Source organism: Watersipora subatra, chromosome 3 (genome assembly GCF_963576615.1).
Source record: "Watersipora subatra chromosome 3, tzWatSuba1.1, whole genome shotgun sequence".
NCBI classification, from domain to species: domain Eukaryota; kingdom Metazoa; phylum Bryozoa; class Gymnolaemata; order Cheilostomatida; family Watersiporidae; genus Watersipora; species Watersipora subatra.
The window spans coordinates 62749009-62768015 of NC_088710.1; the positions used below are offsets into that span (position 1 = coordinate 62749009).

The window sequence follows — 19007 nt, forward strand, 5'->3', positions numbered from 1 at the left end:
CTATCCAGGCCTTCCACCCATGAATATATAAGGCGCTCTAGTCTGCCTTTTTACTTGCATTAATTTCCTTGCTGTCAGCTTAATATAGTGAGTGGCCAGATAACCTCAGAGGGATATATTTAGTAAACTTCACACTTTGTAGAAAGCAACAGCTGCACTAAGAAGTGACCAAGTCTAAGCAGATATTTGTAATTTTTAATAACTCTTTTGTTATATTTAAGCAATTTTTCTTGATTTTGTACCAATGTTTTTGTACAGAATGTTTTGTACCAAATTTCCAGCTATACATCTAGTTTGACATGAATATTTGGGTTTATAAATCATTGACATGTAATGTTCATTGCAGATTTGGTACTCCCAGCAATTACACTGTTTGAATAAGTGGCTTGCCGAGAGGGCTGATTTGGCTCTGCATCCCTACCAGCTCACTTGCGTCATCCATATCATCAAAGTTGGTGACACTCCTATGAAAACATCAATTATACCTATTTTCCTATCTGGCATGGCTTCTTTTTCTAACTTGTGTTTCATTCTTGCAATTATAATATTTCTCTTTGTTTTAGAAGAGAATTAGTTTAATATCTTTCTCTTGTTTGTAGAAGCTGTATTCCTACTTTGAGTTGCAAGGTGTGCCTCCGGAATGTCTTGACAGCGATGTTTATCGACGTGTTTGTGGAAGGGTTAATGTAAGTATGTTTCTACTTAGAAAATGTGTATCCCTAAGACTTTTCAAACGAGTAAGTAGCTTGCATTTCATTTTAGCTACTCAGAAAGGTTCCCAAATAGCTGGGCTATAGCTGTCCACACTTTCATACACACCGTACACTGAGCATACCAGTTGTACGGCTAGGTGTGCTCTGTTGACGTTTGTGTATTAGCAAAACAATTTTACCAAAACTATACGATGCAAGTGCAGAGTTGGACTGGGATTGTCCACTGAAGATGTATTTGTAAATGAATCAATTCATACCTTCATACATCTTATCATTCATTTTTTGCTAAAATAGGTAATATAAGAGGTATGAGATAAAATAATATATATAAAATTAAGATAAAATAAGTGATTGCTATTATGCTATATTTATTTCAGTTACCATCTTGCTTTATTAGCAACATTCATGTTATTTTCAAATAAGCTGTCTGGCTTTTAGCCGAATCAGTCGGTTCTATGCCATACCAGATGGTTGAGATGAACAAATATTTTCTTTGTTTTAATTTTTTTATTAGAAAAAACTTAGAATTGATGCTCGATTGCTAGGCACAGCGTGATTGTCTTGTAAGACATACCCTTGAAGCGTCTAAAATAATGTCAAACACATCATGAGAAGGTTTTTCTTATTGTTCAAGGGTGACATGTTTAAATTTTATGGTTTTGATTTTTCAAGTGGGGAGTGATGGAAAACTTTTCATACACTGATCGATTTGTTCTGAGAAAGTCTTCTTCAAATATTCTTCTTGATAGAGCAGGGCATTTCAAAAACTCAGCAAGGTCAAAACTAATGTTACAGGCTTTGGCACATTATTATATAAACATTAAATATTTAAGCTTTTAGCCAGTTACTTTTTATTAATATTGCTGTTTTTGTTCTAACAACGTCAAAAACTGATCATGGTAAAGCAAAGATTCAGTTTATAAGTCAAACCAAAATGCTTGTTAATTACGTTTTGCCAATGCTAATTCAGCATGATCTGTTATGAAATAACTTTTATACACACATTCTTATTTATTCCTCATTAGAGTGGCCCTTCGACTTCATATAGTTAATCAATCTGCAGTTTGTCCTAGAAAATAGATCTACAGAAATGCTGCTCAGTATTGATGCTCCGCCAGCTGCTCATTTGCTGCATAAGTGTTCACGGTGAAACTTTCACTAATTGTGACCCACCTTTACTGTGGAAAGATAGCAGATTATCATCATGTATTTAGAGAACTCAAATATATAAACTCACCTTTTGTTTAAAACATAGTTCTCATTATGTCATCTCACTTTGTCTTACATGGAGAGCTCAATATATCATCTCATTTTGTCTGATATGGAGAGCTCAATATATCATTTCATTTGGTTTAATATGGAGAGCTCAATGTATCATCTCATTTTGTCTGATATGGAGAGCTCAATATATAATCTCATTTTGTCTGATATGGAGAGCTCAATATATCATCTCATTTTGTCTGATACGGATAGCTCAATATATCATTTCACCTTCTGTCTTCCATAGAGATCTAAAAGTATAAACTCTCTTTCTGTCTGATATGGAGAGCTCATTGTGTCATTTTTTCCCTCTGTCTATAGATTTGATACTCAACACAATTAGCATGGTAACAGTCTATAAATTTGATATTTGACAGAATGTTATGTTGTACGTCTATAGATTTGATACTTAACAGAATGTAGTGTTGTAAGTCGATAGATTTGATACTTAACAGAATGTAGTGTTGTAAGTCTATAGATTTGATACTTAACAGAATGTAGTGTGTTAAGTCTATAGATTTGATACTTAACAGAATGTAGGGTTGCAAGTCTATAGATTTGATACTTAACAGAATGTAGTGTTGTAAGTCTATAGATTTGATACTTAACAGAATGTAGTGTGTTAAGTCTATAGATTTGATACTTAACAGAATGTAGGGTTGCAAGTCTATAGATTTGATACTTAACAGAATGTAGGGTTGCAAGTCTATTGATTTGATACTTAACAGAATATAGTGTTGTAAGTCTATAGATTTAATACTCAACAGAATATAGTGTTGTAAGTCTATAGATTTTGATACTCAACAGAATGTTATGTTGTAAGTCTATAGATTTGATACTCAACAGAATATAGTGTTGTAATTCTATAGATTTTGATACTCTATGGTCTTATACGCAGAACCCAAAATATTGTCTAACCCTTTGTGTGGTATGTAGAGTTTAATAAATTATTTTACTGTTTGTCTGATATTGAGAACTAATACCTTCTCACTTTCTGTCTGATATGGAAACCCTAGAGTACTACTTTAACTGTTCAGTATGTTAACGAGTGATATATACCTCTAACAGGAAGAAGAGACCTCACACTCACTACTCGAGAGTAGGAATGCTAGAGCTGTCACAAACTTTTAGTTTGAAGGGAGACCTACACACATACCAGGGTAGCCGTTCTTGATATATCTGTGAGATATTCCGCTCGCACCTCATCTTAATCAAACATAATGAATAATATAATTGTAATTCTTTTCACTGTGAATAATGAGACCATTTTGCTGACATGTAGTTGTACATGTAAATCGCCCAGCTTGTCATGATATCATGTTAGAGCAAGCTTTGCTCACACAATTGTTTACAACTAGTAATCATATATTTTCCATAATCAATACAGCCAAAAGCGCGAGCTCTAGACTAATCCATCAGTTGCACATAACCGTTTATTTTGTTCTAGTCATTGCATTGTTTTTCATTTTTCGGGAGCTTTTTCAATCTCAAAGTAGACCAAGTCTTTTAATATTTACTTTGTGTTCAAATGCTGGGTTTAGGTATGTTTATTTTTCAAGCTATTTATTACCATATTATGTACAGGATTTAATGTTTTATGCAATTACTTGAATTATTTGCTACTATATCATGTTGTGCAATACAATAACTATGTATATAAATATAGTTATATATAAAAAGATAGCAAAACAAGTCTAGCTGATTTATATTGTTCCAGAAGTCTGGTGTCTGCTACATGTAGCTTGCATCATTTTTTGTCTTTGGAAGCGATTATTATCATCGCAAACGCATAGAAATTGTTTAGAGTTATATTGCTATCTTACATAAACTTGATAGTTGGGCATAACATGCTATGGTTGACAGATCATTTGCGTTTGAGGATAAAATGAGCACGAAGGATATAAATGACAATATTTGACCAGTTGGAAATGTTGGAAAATACAAAATATCTGTAGAAAATGTCGTTCATGCTGTTTCAAAGCCAACTGTTTCATTAGCCCACAACCAAGGTTTTTGGTAGACATTTAAATTTGAGGATTGTATAAGCTTGGAAGAACGATTTGCTGTTACTTTGCAAGCTAGAATGGAAAATAATGATGATATGCTTTTGAATACATAGTCATCAGTGATTTGTGGAATTTGCGTTTGTCAAGTTATCTTCTCATTTACATAAAGTCGTGTTTCAGGAGTGGGCAAATAGGGTAACGGGACACACGCAAAGGTTTGAGCGTTTGTGATTGGTACAAGATCATTCGGTTGCACCGCATAGTAGTAGTATGTTGCGGGCTTGATCACTGTAGTCTGAGTAGCAGCTTAGCACAAGACTTTATATGGGTAATTATTTCGAATAATATTTGCCTGTGTTAAGACTAGTTCGGTCTTAACTTGCAAAGTAAAAAAACTGGACAAATGTTCGGAGTTTCCCTGTTGCGAACGTTAGTCGTGAATGTCGAATCCAAAAGAACACAGCTTTAGGTTAATAGCACATATTGTTTTATGATGGCTGATTTTTAATGTAATGGCGTTCAAACGTCAAAGAAGTAACTTCGTAAACTCCAGCAGATTTAACCACAATTTAGAAAGAAACAAAAGTAAGTAGCGGTTATTGTACTATATTATGTCATCAAGCTCATGTTTCATAATATTTATTATAATGGAAACGATCGTCATTATTTTGCGCTCTACATGAAAGATGGATGTACTATTAATATATAGTATCTAGGTACGATCATTTATCTAGCAGTGTTAAAGATAGACAGGAAAGTTGGTGCAAGTTATATGCACTTCTCTTCATGTTCATCGTATACAAGGTTTTGCGTAGAGATACTCCATGTTTTCTGGCTTCCTAGTTCTCGTTTTTTAGTAGGTTGTAGGGTTTACGTGATTACTCGTTGTCAAATCCGAACTGTATACTTCATTGTTCCTATTAAACTTCAAAGGCATTATCGGTGATGCAGACTGCAGAGCAGAAGCTCATCTCACTCATAGAAGCCTTCGTGAAATTGGATGTAAATGTTTGTTTGACCTTTCACTCTGGCAGTGCAGCTAGATTTATTGCTCATTCATTAGTCAAAATGAGCCTGTATTGATGAAGTTTGATAATCGTGAGTTCCGTCTAATTTACTGTTATAGTTGGCCTAGGTATTGTCCAAGTTGCCTCATACATTCTAGTTGATCAACCTTTCAACCTGAGGAATGCACGTTTTTCTTCATAAGTAATAGGTTTAATTAAGCTTGCATGCATGTAGTCACCGTGGCAAGATCACATAAGTATGAAAGCTCCTCTAGGATCTATCAGACAACTTCTTCCACTTAGATAGCAACCATAAATCACAGATTGCAATAGGCTCAAACCGCCTATCCCAAAGAGTGAAAAATTTGGAGTTACAACTCTCTGAGCAGGCACCAATCTCTACAAGTAGTAGAGGCCTTTATAGGTTAAAATTTTCTCTTTAGCATACCTTGATCATAACCTTTTTGCCACTAGTTTTAGCATGAAATCTCTGGTAGACTCTGGCTGATCTATAAAATTTCTGTCACACTTATCTGGTAAATACTGGCCTGATCAGTTCGTGGCTTTAACTAGCACTAATTTTTGTATTCTGTAAATGCAAGTTGTAATGCAGTTTGCTCAAAGCCTAGAGCAGTGAGCCTCTGGCATCGCTACTACTATAAAGTAGCCAAGTCTGCGAGTCATATTAGTGTATTATGAATAATGTGTGTTGTGGTAATTGCTGCAAGATTATGACAATTGTGTACTTAGCATGCTACAATTTGTTTACATTATGTTTTATTACATGTTTAGATTATATCGTTTATATATAAAATGTAATTCAGACAGCTGTTTTACAAGATACTTTGTAAAGATACAAGACACATTGCTTTTATTATGATAGCCTGGATCAAGGTAATTTGAGTAAAAAAAGCATTTAACTTATGCATGTTGATGTATCTATTGAACGTTTAAAAGAAACCCTTTGAATTCATACACTGGAGTGTTAATAAACAATCATAGATGTAGTTAAACAGTAACTGATAATATCCATGACAAATATCGATACATATCAAAGACTTGGTTTGTCAACATTTAATTGAGATAACTCAGCACCACTCTGATAACTTATGTACTATTGATGAGGTTGAAATTTGGTTTGCAAATGCCTAAATTAACCTCTTTACAAGTTTGTTTTCTTAAATTTTATCTCGCATGTACTGGCATCATTTTTGTGCAGTGCCTTGCATATTCTTTTATGTATAAACAGGAGGGTGAATTCACATTCTTTAAAGGTTGACTTGCAACAAAATTCACATTACAGTTATTTGGTATCATAAGATTCACCATGTCTTACTCTGTTGTATTGTAGGTGCAAAATATATGGGAATGTGATTACAAGCTCTTAAAAGCAAAAAACCGAACATTTAATCGCATCCACACGAGACCGCCGTAGTTTGGATTCGCTTTCCAAAACGGCTCAAATGGGACTTAGTTGTTACAAGATGGTTTCTGTTTACACTTTCATGCAACCTCATTCGTCGAAATATTTTGACAAATATGCTTCTCGCATTCAATAAAACCATTTCTATTGTTCTTACGCGTCTATTTTATCATCATTGTAATGCTGTCACTTTTAGCACTGATATCTTATAACTTACCGTAAAAAATCGTTAAACTTTTTAGCCTTAGCTCAAAAGAGTACATATCATTGTCTGATAATCATGACGAGCCTGTTGGTCACCTGTGATAATCGAAAAGTGCTACAAAAATTATTTGCGAAGTATTGGGTCACATGATCAGATTACGACTTGACGATTGAATAATGCCGAAACAAAATTGTAAAGTAGCGAGCATCTATATTTGATACGGGGTCTTTGGTAAAACTCGAAGTGTTTGTCATAAACTAGTGCTACGATAAGTTTATATTTAGCTTTTTATCGGCCTTTCAATTCACGTGAGAACATCACGTGACAAGACGATAACCAAACTGTAATGAATACGTCAGAAAAATAAAGCGATTCCAATCTACGGCGGCTTTTCGTTTTTGAGCTTTTAAGACCTTGTAATCACCTTTCCACATATTTGGCACATACAACACAACAGAGTAAGACATGGTGAATCTTTTGATACCAAATAACTGTAATGTGAATTTTGTTGCAAGTCAACCTTTAAGTTTATTCAGATTTTCAACTTTTATGCAGTAGACATTTACAAAATGATGAGTTCCTAAACTTCTGTTTTTACACCTAATTATGCACGTTTTTCAAATGTTAAGGTGTATTCCAAAAAATAATTGTCCTTTAAAAAATATAGTCAACTTTGTTGCTGTAAGATGGCAGTAGTTAACCAAGTCAGGGTTTGTTAGTGTCATAAGGATTGAATGAATTGAATTAATCCATTAAACGAATCCAAACCTCGTTGATGTGCAGCAAAGCTCTTTATTGCTACCAGAGTTGTCTGTTCTTAAATCGACATATAATAAGATGCATACATAAATCTGTAGGTTGGCTTACTGGAGTTTATTGCATAAAGACTAACCTGTTCTATCTCATGTCTTTGTTATACACTAAACATTAGGATATGTCTATAGAAGTCAATCTAAAGTCTATAGATTCGGTACTTGACAGAATGTAGTATTGTAACAATTTATAGATTTTATACTCAAAAGAATATAGTAGTGTAACAGTCTAAAGATCTACTCAAAAGAATTTAGTGTGTAACAATGTATAGATGGATACTCAATAGAATGTAGAGCTGTAAGTCTATAGATATTATACTCTATGGTCTTCAATAATATTCTCAGTCAATCAAATACTGAACTTACCAAAGTTGAACTGACTGTCCATTTTTTCATATTGACATAGCTCAGCATTGCTGATATCCAGCTATTTATCATTTCTAAGGCAAACAACCAGCCTGTCTGCTGGTGATACAAAAAGCTTGCTTGGCTCTACTCAAATATTGTTAGCTTAATTATTATTCATACCGTCACATTATTTCTGAACTTGTAGGCGTTTTGAATGATTTATTAATGGATGTTAGGCCCAACAGGTTCAAATTTTCAAAGCCAACAACAGCCAGTCGTTTATCATCCAGATTTTTTGTCGACAAAAAATACAACATTGGTCATTTCATGTTAAGTGCATTTATTACTGGCCTACTTGGTACACGCGAATTTGACTGCGACATCTTCAACAGCCTGCCTACCTCATAATATATCAGATTTTTTATTTTAGGAAAGTTTAGCATTGATGAAGAGATACTAGTGATTGACACAGAGAAAGGTAAGCACTATGCTGCTAGTTGCTTTTTATGTATGCCCTTACATTTAGTACCATCGTTTGTTCAGACTAATACAGCGCAACTGATGTCTGGGCAGACTGGGCCATGTCTGGCTCATGTCTGGCTCATGTCCGAACAGCCTGACTCGTGTCTGGCTCATGTCTGGCTCATGTCCGAACAGCCTGACTCATGTCCGGACAGCTTGACTCATGTCCGGACAGCTTGTCTCATGTTTGGACAGCCTGTCTCATGTCTGGACAGCCTGTCTCATGTATGGACAGCCTGTCTCATGTCTGGATAGCCTCTCTCATGTCTGGACAGCCTGGATCATGTCTGAACAGCCTGACTCGTGTCTGAACAGCCTGACTCGTGTCTGGACAGCCTGACTTGTGTCTGGACAGCCTGACTTGTGTCTGGTCAACTTAACTCATATCTGGACAGCCTGACTCATGTCTGGACAGCCTGGCTCATGTCTGGACAGCCTGGCTCATGTCTGGACAGCCTGACTTGTGTCTGGTTAACTTGACTCATATCTGGACAGCCTGACTCATGTCTGGACAGCCTGGCTCATGCCTGGACAGCCTGTCTCATTTCCGGACGGCCTGTCTCATGTCCGGATAGCCTGACACTTCCGGACAGCCTGACTGATGTCCGAACAACCTGACTTATGTCTGGAGAGTCTGACTCATGTCTGGACAGTCTGACTCATGTCTGGACAGCCTGACTCATTTCTGGACACCCTGACTCATGTCTGGACAGCCTGACTCCTGTCTGGACATTGAAAAAATTTGGTCATTGAAAATCGAGTACTTTAGCTTATAGTGCTGTACATTAAAAAGGCTATATTGTCTTACACACATACTCCTAGGCTAAAGTATGGTACAATATGCATATACAGAATACATGAGAAAGTAAAATATGGTTATACCTTCAATAGGGTACGGTATAATATTAATAGTAATGACAAACGAAAATTACACTACAACACTCAGGCAGAAAACTCATGCACCAGTTGCTATAGCCACTTATTGGTCAAAGTTGTCATTTTTCAGGCAGTCATAGTCACATCGGAGAAATGTCCTGTAATTGTACAGGGGGAGCCGAAGTCCAAAGAAGTGGGGTCGACTGCGCTTTAGTTTGCTATGCATTACTCCTGCTGTTTATAACAGAAACCTTTTCCTCTTAGAAGTCTTTTACTAAACTTGAGTTAGTAGGATTACTGGACTTGATCTGCTCATTATCAGTCACCAGGCTGTTATCAGTTTGGATGCACAGTTCCTGCATTTTAGCGATGTCACAAGTCTTCACTGAAGATAAGCTTTCGCTATCTTTTAGCATGCTGCATATTGGCTTGAATCACCGGGTCACCATGAACAGCTGATATGATCAGCCGACTTATCGGGATGACACGCTTAATATTTGGAGGAAGTTTTATGCACAGTTTGTGAAGTTTTAGTCATCATTCATACCGCGATGCTTTTGTTGCAGATCCTTCTAGTAACATTCAAGACATTCTGGTTCACTTGGCAAGACATACGAGTCTCAGCAAGGCCAGAATACTCGCCTACCTCAACGGCCTTGTCCGCTATTACACAGAACTCTCCTCACAAAGCAAACATTTTGAATTCCGAGTCAAAGATGTTATTTATTGGTTAGTTTAAAGTGTTCATACTGTTTCTAATATACATGTATGTATGTAGGTAGTATGTTGTATAGCCCTTTTGCTTGCTTCCACAGTTACGAGGAGTTGTCAGACCTCTGTTTCTTGCTTCATAAATATAGTAACAGTGATAGGAGCATAGGAAAAATGTTGTATGCACTTTGAGTTTTAGTCATTTTATTTATAATATAGAATTTTCCTTCATGACCATACTTAATACTAGCAATATGTAATAGTTTGATTAATTGTAATAAATAAACTTGATTCTGACTAAAAAATTATTTTACTTAAATTAATCCTTTACTCCTTAATGCTTCTTATCGGCGTCGACAGTTTTCAAGTTTTGTTATCTCAATGTTTATCAATGCTTATCTCATAGACTTTTTTGTAGTCTTAGAGGGTGCACACTCCACAAGAATTCTGTTGTACGAGCCGCCGCTTTCAGATGTCTACGGTACTTCATAGACACGACTCTAAAAGTGAAAATGTTTTTCGAATTGAAGATTGATTGGTGCTTGGCGAGGTGAGTGCAAAGGATGTCCATTATAACTCTTCGACTAAAAATCATTCATATTATGGTTCATCAGTTTTTAAAGTATGGTTATGTCAAATGTTGTACCTGCCCTCATTGGAAAAGACTTATTCAACCTTCACCTGTCATGGTAGATATTCGTAGACTTGACATTCATTGTTTCGTTAGAGATTGTCACGGATAAGAAAATTCACGCTCTTATATTTCCATGTGCCTAATTATTGTATGTAAGCACAGCTCATTGGAAACAGAAGTTTTGCGCTAAAAGGTAAGTAAGTAAGCATAACAGTTAGAGATTTTGATGATTTTCACCAGATCACACAATCCTGCTGCTTTGGCAACCAGCGGGATTATCTACAGGTTACAGGTCTGTCTACACTCTATAACAAAATGCAACACCGACACTTAGTGTAGATATTTGCTGTGGCTACGCACAGCGATACTGGTAAATGATGCGTGGTGTTTGACAATTGGACTGGCCTTAGTCGTGTGAAGGCCATAACATTTTTGCTCAGGTTGTCGTTATCATTATAGAAGCATTTTCATTAAATAATTTATTTATATTGATTATCAAAGATTTATGATAGTAACAATATTATGCAGTTTTTTCATCGCTGGATTTTTGCCCAAAGAAGAAACTCTACACATTAATGATGAAAACAGCCAAGTATAAAAATAATTGAGGTTTATGTGTGAATCAAACTATAAAAAAATTGAGTTTCAACATATTTAAGTACTTAAAAAATTGTCTGAAGTGTTTCATGAGTAATTCCAATTTACACTGGTGGCTTTTCTATATCTGTTACAACTGAAAATATTTTTGGCAATATATAAATAGCTGCTTGGGGGAAGCCTTGTTGTCGTTTTATGAAAGTGAATTGTGAATGAAACCAACTTGTGTTGGAAATAGATTAAATGGAATTCGGATTATGTTTGCTAGAATAAATTATTTTAGCCAATCGCAGATGCATTGAATTATCTTAACCAACGTTACCAAACATTTTCATTCCGACAAGCTCCATTCACTATGTTTCCATGGTGCGCAGTACTGCGAAGCCAGCCCCCTCCGAAGCCGAGGGGATTGTACGTTTCCATGCTGCGCAGTGGTTTTCAGCAAATACCGCTAATTAGCCAGAGAAGAGAAATTGTATAAATCGAATCGCCTGATGGAGAAATAGAAATGATCACGGATACCGAACGTCATAAACGGTCTTTTTTGTGATTCTGTCGTCATTATACTTTTATTTACAATACACATTCACAAGGTTTTACAAATCTTAACACACTTTTTACATAGTATTATATTTTTAATAAGTATTTTTAAGTAATATATTATTTAAACGTTAATTTAGGACTTGCCACCTATTTTTCGAAAAGTGTTGACATCGATAACAAAGTCCAGGAAAGTAATCACCTCATCATCGTCGTGAATGCAGATCATAATTAAATTTAGGTGAAAGAAGATCGAAAGAATAGTAAAAAAACAAGATTAGCAGGACAACCTTTGTACTAGTTTATGGCTCTCGAAGAATCCGTCTCCACGACATTACAGCTATGCGCAGCCACTGCGCAGTCGCCGTTTCCTTGCTGCGAATTTGCACTGGCTTCGCACTGATCAGTGCGCAGTGATTTCAGTGCGAAGACGCTGTTTCCATGATTCGGAGATAGCGCAACTCCGAAGCACTGCGCATCATGGAAACATAGTGATTGGCACCCTGTTACTGGCACATCGCCAATTCGTTGGTCGCATAAATGACGCATTTTTGTGTGTGTAACCAGACCTTTATATTTGTCAGTAATAGTTAACTTCCATGTATCATTTTTGTGAGGTGTTTCATCAGAATCGCAGCAGCCATTTTCAATTAGCCAAAATATTTACTGCACAACTATTGATAACATTACGTCCAGTCAAACTGGATCAAGGCAGCTTAGGTAGAAAGAGAGATATATTTTTCATGCTACCATATTTATGGCAGATCTGTAGAGGAACTCTTGTTTACAGATTGTTACAATTCTAGCTTTAGTGGTGACAAATTTAAAGATCAAAAAGCTGCCAGTAAGTTAGAATTCTATTTGAAAACATGTTCAAAACAGTTTCACGTCTATTGTTAATAATATGACTGGTTGCTCATTTCTTCTTCATTGACAGGGCTCTAGACCTACACCTGAATTATGACTCCGAAAGAACACAAGCTATTAGACTTTGCAGACACCTACTACAACTCCATCCAGAAGTTATACAACCCTCCATTATCCTTCCATTCATTGCCTTCGCGGAAGATGGCTCTAAGGCTAATGAACGAACTGTGTTGATAGGACTTGAGCTTCTCTGTGAACTTGGTAAAAGATAATTGTTTGGGTTTCCTCAGCATCTTCTTTAGTGTTCATGCTTGTGTGTGTCGTCCATGGTTTACGGCTGACCTCGCTGTAATAAACTGGAGCATCCGTTTTTGATGGCCTTTGGAAACACAACTGAAGCTGGAAAGCTTGAAGCTAGACAGCTTCATTCCTCCTGAATTTGGTTCAAAGTAGCGTGACTGAAGCTTGAATTCGATTGGCCAATTTAATGAAATTGTTGCCTTTTTGTCATGGTTTTGTTGCTAAATGTGGAAACTGGTTAGAAAACAACAGGAAATCCCTCAAATACACTTTTTAACCAGTATAATTTATTTTTAGCGCAGTAAATTTCCACTTCGTTTTTCAATAACGCCCTTTGGCTATGACTCGTATGACCACTCGTCACAAACCTTTCGTGTTTTGGATGAAATAAATGACTTCTGAAGGTGGGATTTATCTGCATGGTGGCGAACCCTTTAGACTTTGTTCTCATATAGGCCACTAGCCCTAGCAACAGGCTCACAAGGCTATTGGCAATAAAATAGCAACTTACACTATAAGCCCTAGGCAATAGCTGCTGGTGATCGCTGTAGCTTGTGAAGCAGTTTGGCATTCGAAAGGAGCCGCAGACAAAAACTTTCCAAAATGCATCGAGCGCTTTTGTTGGTGAGATTGCCGCCAGGTTCTCGTGGTCAATATGAGAACCACACGTATCAATTTCAGTCCTCTGTTGCCAGCAACCAGTTTTGTCACGACTCATAACTTTTGATTGTTATGTGAACGGTAACTGCTGAGATTCTGTACAAGCCTGCCAATATCTTAAGGGGACCAGGCTATAGTAAAGTGGCTTAAATTAATTGGATTACGAGTTGGTTGTATACTTTTGCTACATGTGATGCGTATCTGTTGTTGCCCTAATCTTAACAATTGGGTAGAATACTCGGTCAGTTGGGTTGGTTGTGAGGTTTATCGTACCCCTTCACTTCTCACTCTAGCCAATTTATAGACTACTAGCTGTGACTTTTTTATTACCCGGCGTTGCCCGGGTAATAAAAAAGTCTGGGCAGAAAATTGATTTGTATTTAACATATAACAACATTCACCATTCTAACTTTCAAACTACATATCATAAGATAAGTGTTTTGTGTATTTGAAATATATTAAGAGAAAAATAAAAACAATTGTAAAGGTTTTAAAACTTTGTCAAGCAACTGTAACTTTCAAGCTATTAGCCCGGCACATTGCCAATGGAAAATTGCAGTAAGCTGCTAGGCTTCTAATGACGGTACTCCATGACATTGCATCAGCATTGTTGTCCAGCTGCAGTTATTCTAATAATAGCTGTAGCCGGAATGCAGACAGACATACGACACACGGACATACTTTGAGAAATATATATATAGATAGAAGATAGATGGAAGATGGATGTAGAGCTTCACAATAGGATGATTTAATTGCTTGGTGGCGATTTTGATGTAGACGATTGGAAAATCGCCACCATTTAAAGAGATATCACCGATCGTATAAACGTCATAATCAAGCGATGGTGATTTATCTCACGCCTGACGATTTTCAGAGTGAGTGGAACTGGAACTAAAATGCACCGGCCTTCTAGTCTTATAATAAGCTCATTCCATGAATTTCCACTCACACAGGCATTCATGAAATAAATGTTTCTACTTATCATGAACACATTGTTTAGGCTAAAATATACAAAAAAGTATTAATAAAAATTTACAAGTTTCTTTACTTAATAGTGATATCGCGACACATTATGAATCATCTATTTGCAATGTCGAATCGTCTAGCGAGTTTTGGAAATTGTGAAGCTCTATAGTGATGTGCCAATTAAACTAGCGTTTTCTTCCAAGAATTGAAGTTGAGGCCGGATCAAAGGCTGTAAAATAAGTCTGTGTTCCTATTGCAGCGTATAGCAACTCGAGCTTACTGGCAAGGTGCGGAGGTGTACAAGTTATAGTTCAACACATCATACAGTGTCATAACAGTTCACGTGTTAATGAGGCTTTACTACAGACTCTCCTCTACTTGCTCAACACTTCTCAGACTAGACGCTGGTGCGCACCAATCTTTGGCCTTGATGTGAGTCTATTTCAACTCCTTCGCTCTGTGTGTTTGGACTCTCGATGTCAGTTGCCTTTGAACAATGATCTATTATAGTCAATATGCGATCACCTTTTCATACAGCCTTTTTAAGATGTGGCATTAAATTTGAATAAACACTAGTCTCAACATACAAACTAAGTTCCAACATACTACATTTCTTGTAACATCACAGGTTTATAAGTTCAATGAAAAAGTTGGAAGAAAAATTAAAAAATATTTATCAAGTGAATATAACTCCATGTATATCTAGTGTAGTTATTCCAAGTTACATAATGCATTTCTATTACTCCCTTTACTACCTATCCCACAGGTCGCCAAGCCTACGCTTCCATTTATGTGTATCTAGAGTTAATCAATACCTCATTTCGTTATTACTTTATTTATATTTTTACATTTAGTTTTTACAATTAGGTTTATATAATGTATTTTTAATGTTATATGTAATATATTATTTATTCTTGCTTTTTAGGTTCTAGAACAATATACACAAGTGCAATCTGTTCTCATAAGAAAATGTGCTCCATCATAGGACAGTTTCGGCAAACAAATCAAATATTGGAACTGCTCAACTTTTTTGACCATAGTGGCTTACGTAGTTGAGATTTTATCACTTCAGTCAAGTCAAGCCTTTTTTATAAAACAGGAAAACCAATGGTTGTATTTATTCTTAGTAATAGAATACAGTTTCGTTCCGCTTCTTTTCATTCGAGTTAATTTTAATATTACAGCAATTAGTAGCTCCATTCACAGACAGCCTTTACAAGCACACCCGAGACACTAATGAGAGCTCCACAGATAGGTTAGTTACTAGCTTTAGTTCTTTTCTTTTAGTAGTACCTGTAAATCCCATGTCACTATCGTTTAGAGTTGTCATATTGTATACACAAGCTTTTGTATCTTCGTTTTGTGAGGGTATATTATCATTAGTTCATAGAAGTATAGAGTTCATCAGATAAATGGGTGTTGTAGGGCTGAGGACAAAATAGCCAAATCTCATGAGCAGAGGCTACTGCACTGTGAGGCATGCTCTCAAGCACTGCTTACAGCCTTCCATACATGGCCTGGTTTAGTCATGCTTTCCAGTCCACACAACACCGCCCTCTCATCTCTTATTAACGCTCTTCAACTCTCTTCTTATACAACACAACGGATCCTTTTACGACTTATGTATGACATCTTCCTTTTGCGGATGCCTGACCAGAGTGAAGACTTCGAGGCAGCCTTGGTCAGCTGCGGTACGGGAATTTTTCGATGGCTACTTGGCTGCTGACTTGTCTGACTCTAAGATAACTGACTACTACCTAGTTAGTAGCTGACTGCTAGAGGATTACTAGCGTACTAATATTTGATCAGCAACTGATTGCTAGTAGATTAGTTGCTGGTTGCTAGTTCACTGCTTGCTGGCTAATAGTTGGCTGTTCACTTTCCCAAACTGTAACCACTACAGTAAACATGAAATTTTATGAGCTCACATAGGTAGGAATGTCTTTGATGTAGTTTTGAGGGTAGTACCGTAAACCCTTTATTTGAACACCACCTTTATTCGACCGCCACCTTTATTCGAACGTCACCTTTGTTTGAACGTCACTTCTAATAGAATGCCGGTACATGTATAAAAGAAGGGTTGAAATATACAGCGACACCCTTTAATTGAACGTCACCTCTATTAGACCGCCACTTTCACATTCATTATGTTTGGTCTTTATGAGCCCATAATAGAAAGTGAACAGGAGAAAATTTTTTACATAATGGTACTATTAGTGACTCAGTGGCATCAATAATAATTAAATTTTTTGTTTTTGCTGTAGTGTTGCCATGGTTTCTGTGACGGTATACATGCGACGATCGATCATCACAATCATTAGAACTACACTCTGTTTCGAAATCATCAAGTTGTAAATCTGATTCATTGCCTTCAGATTTGTCTATAATGTGGTTTTATAACTTGATGTGAAGAGATAATGCGCTTTGATGAACGATGAGAATACTCTTCAGGATCACCATGCACCATAATAGCAGCCATTATTATGGCGTATATTGACATCTGTTTTCTAATTCCAAAGTTTTACGACAGTTTCACGAAGTTTATTTTTTAAACATTGAAAGTGACACCATTAAAATAATTAGTAACTATATCCTTCTAATGGTTTACTCCAAGTAGTTTCTTGTTTAAATCTGTCTAATACTTCGACGTATATAACAAACAGTTTAGCAAAGATGCCGAGGTCAACGGCATTAATGTCACTCCGGCCGAGGGAGAGTGCAAAATATAGGCGACATTAGCATTGCTTAGCCTGTAAAAGGGTTCAAATAATCTTCCCAAAATTTTGACGAGCTAGTTTTTAAAAAAAAGCAACACCCTTTATTTGAATGTCACCTCTAATACAACGCCACTAAAAGGGAAGGGTTGAAAAATACAGCGCCATGATGTTCAAATGCATAGAGATTTTACAGTATATACATGTGTACCTCCTGCTCATATTAAAAGCTTGAGATTTTGTTTTTGGTATACATCTTCGAAATGTAGTATTCCACAGTGCATATTATGGTGTGAAACTCTCCTAAGCACGGCATGTTGTATTTTTTTGTTTAGACCCCTGTACAGAAGATCCCTCATGGAAATTGCAGGAAGGATTTGTAGCAGCGGAATGTCTTGCATTGCATAAGGAAACATCTAGCAGACCAAATCTAGTAGATAACCACCTCGCTTTGCTACTCTCTACTTTTATAGCCTACGGACTTATGGAGGTGGGTACAAAGAGGTTTTTCATATCCGTCCACAAAGAAATATGGTCTAATTATCCCAGATTATCTTCTGTTAGTGAAGCAGCCACTCCAGTCCGAGGCTGGGAGTGTATTTGCAGTATATCTGGTTTAAGACTTTAATAAAACATGCTACTATGTTTGTAAATTATAATTTGTTCTTGTTTTGTATTTAACAGACATTGTGTGAGGTAGTCATAGAATCTGATGCTGCCAATTCTATAAGTGCCACAATACTGCTCGGTGAACTTCTACACATGGTCAGTCTGAATATTATCTCACCCCCGTCGTCTTATACAGTTTTTATCCTCAATTCTGCCTGTGTTTGTACTGTTTACATAAGATATTATACCATAAGTTTTTATATGTTCTCATGCTAATTACATTTACACGGTTTTGTTTTAATAAATAACCCAGTATGTGAGCATAACTCCCTCCGGTATAGACGGTAATGTGGTTTGAGCATGGCGTGGCTGGTATCTAGTGTGAATGAAACTTCACTCAAACATTTTGTAAGTAACTTGTGGGCCACCTTTTGCTGTATATGAACCTTCACCGTTGATTCTTACAGTTATTTGATAAATCACAAATCATGGCTTATCACTCCTTTCTGCGGTGAATATGCAATATTTAAATAGTATTATTATGTAATACCTGAGTTTGTGGAATACGTGAGCACTTAGAAAATTGTCTCAAAAGCACCTCTTTCTCAAGATTTCCTCAAAGACGTCCGTTTTTATTATCAATTCATATTTCAATTGTTGCTGTCGAGTTTGAAAGGTGCTAACCTTTGGCAGCATCAATGCTATATTTATGGTTGTTTCTCTTGACTTTGTAGTATCTAATGAATTACTACCAACCTCTATAATGAGCTTTGAAGATTATCAATAGAATGACGCTTGGTGTACTCTGTTGCTTTCCTATGTAATAGTTGCTAGTATCTCACATTCATGGTGCTTGAAATAAGCCTTTTTTATTCAAACTTGCAAATGTTCTTGACTGATTTGTTTGGTGTGGTTGTGTTTTAGAGCTTTCTATTGTTGCCTTGGGGTGACAGTGAGCAAACTCATTTTTTGCCGTCTTTGGTTGCCGCTTCCCATTCCACAGTTTACACGAGAGAGCAGCGCTCGTAAGTTACTGGCTCAAGAATTTTTCAGCTCTTTGCATCGAGAAATATTATCTTGTTTGGGCTTTGTTGTGTGGCTTATTCGTGTTTGAATATATGAGTTACTAATATGGACCCATGCCTGTTAATGTAATTATGACTAGTAAAGACAGGTGCTTGAGTATATGAATTACTAGTAGAGACCTATGCCTGTTAGTGTAATTATGACTAGTAAA

The 19007-nt window shown here is 36.4% G+C and overlaps 2 protein-coding genes across 3 annotated transcripts in view; both read left to right on the forward strand.

Annotated features, from left to right (window-relative positions):
- LOC137391650 (calcium-dependent secretion activator 1-like) overlaps positions 1–3654 on the forward strand; it is a 36483-nt gene extending 32829 nt beyond the window's left edge. For both annotated transcript variants that reach the window (XM_068078168.1, XM_068078169.1), the window contains 3 exons: positions 347–451; positions 600–686; positions 3042–3654. In XM_068078168.1, the coding sequence (XP_067934269.1) occupies positions 347–451; positions 600–686; positions 3042–3104 (255 nt within the window). In that variant the 3' untranslated portion in view covers positions 3105–3654. The remainder of the gene's footprint in view (positions 1–346; positions 452–599; positions 687–3041) is intronic.
- An 823-nt stretch (positions 3655–4477) lies between these two features.
- The window catches only part of LOC137390845 (rapamycin-insensitive companion of mTOR-like), a 31891-nt gene continuing 17361 nt past the window's right edge, over positions 4478–19007 (forward strand). The window contains exons 1-11 of the mRNA XM_068077164.1: positions 4478–4564; positions 8205–8252; positions 9739–9901; positions 10302–10433; positions 12592–12782; positions 14707–14879; positions 15632–15702; positions 15873–16138; positions 17497–17651; positions 17846–17926; positions 18695–18795. Of these exons, the coding sequence (XP_067933265.1) occupies positions 4492–4564; positions 8205–8252; positions 9739–9901; positions 10302–10433; positions 12592–12782; positions 14707–14879; positions 15632–15702; positions 15873–16138; positions 17497–17651; positions 17846–17926; positions 18695–18795 (1454 nt within the window). The 5' untranslated portion in view covers positions 4478–4491. The remainder of the gene's footprint in view (positions 4565–8204; positions 8253–9738; positions 9902–10301; positions 10434–12591; positions 12783–14706; positions 14880–15631; positions 15703–15872; positions 16139–17496; positions 17652–17845; positions 17927–18694; positions 18796–19007) is intronic.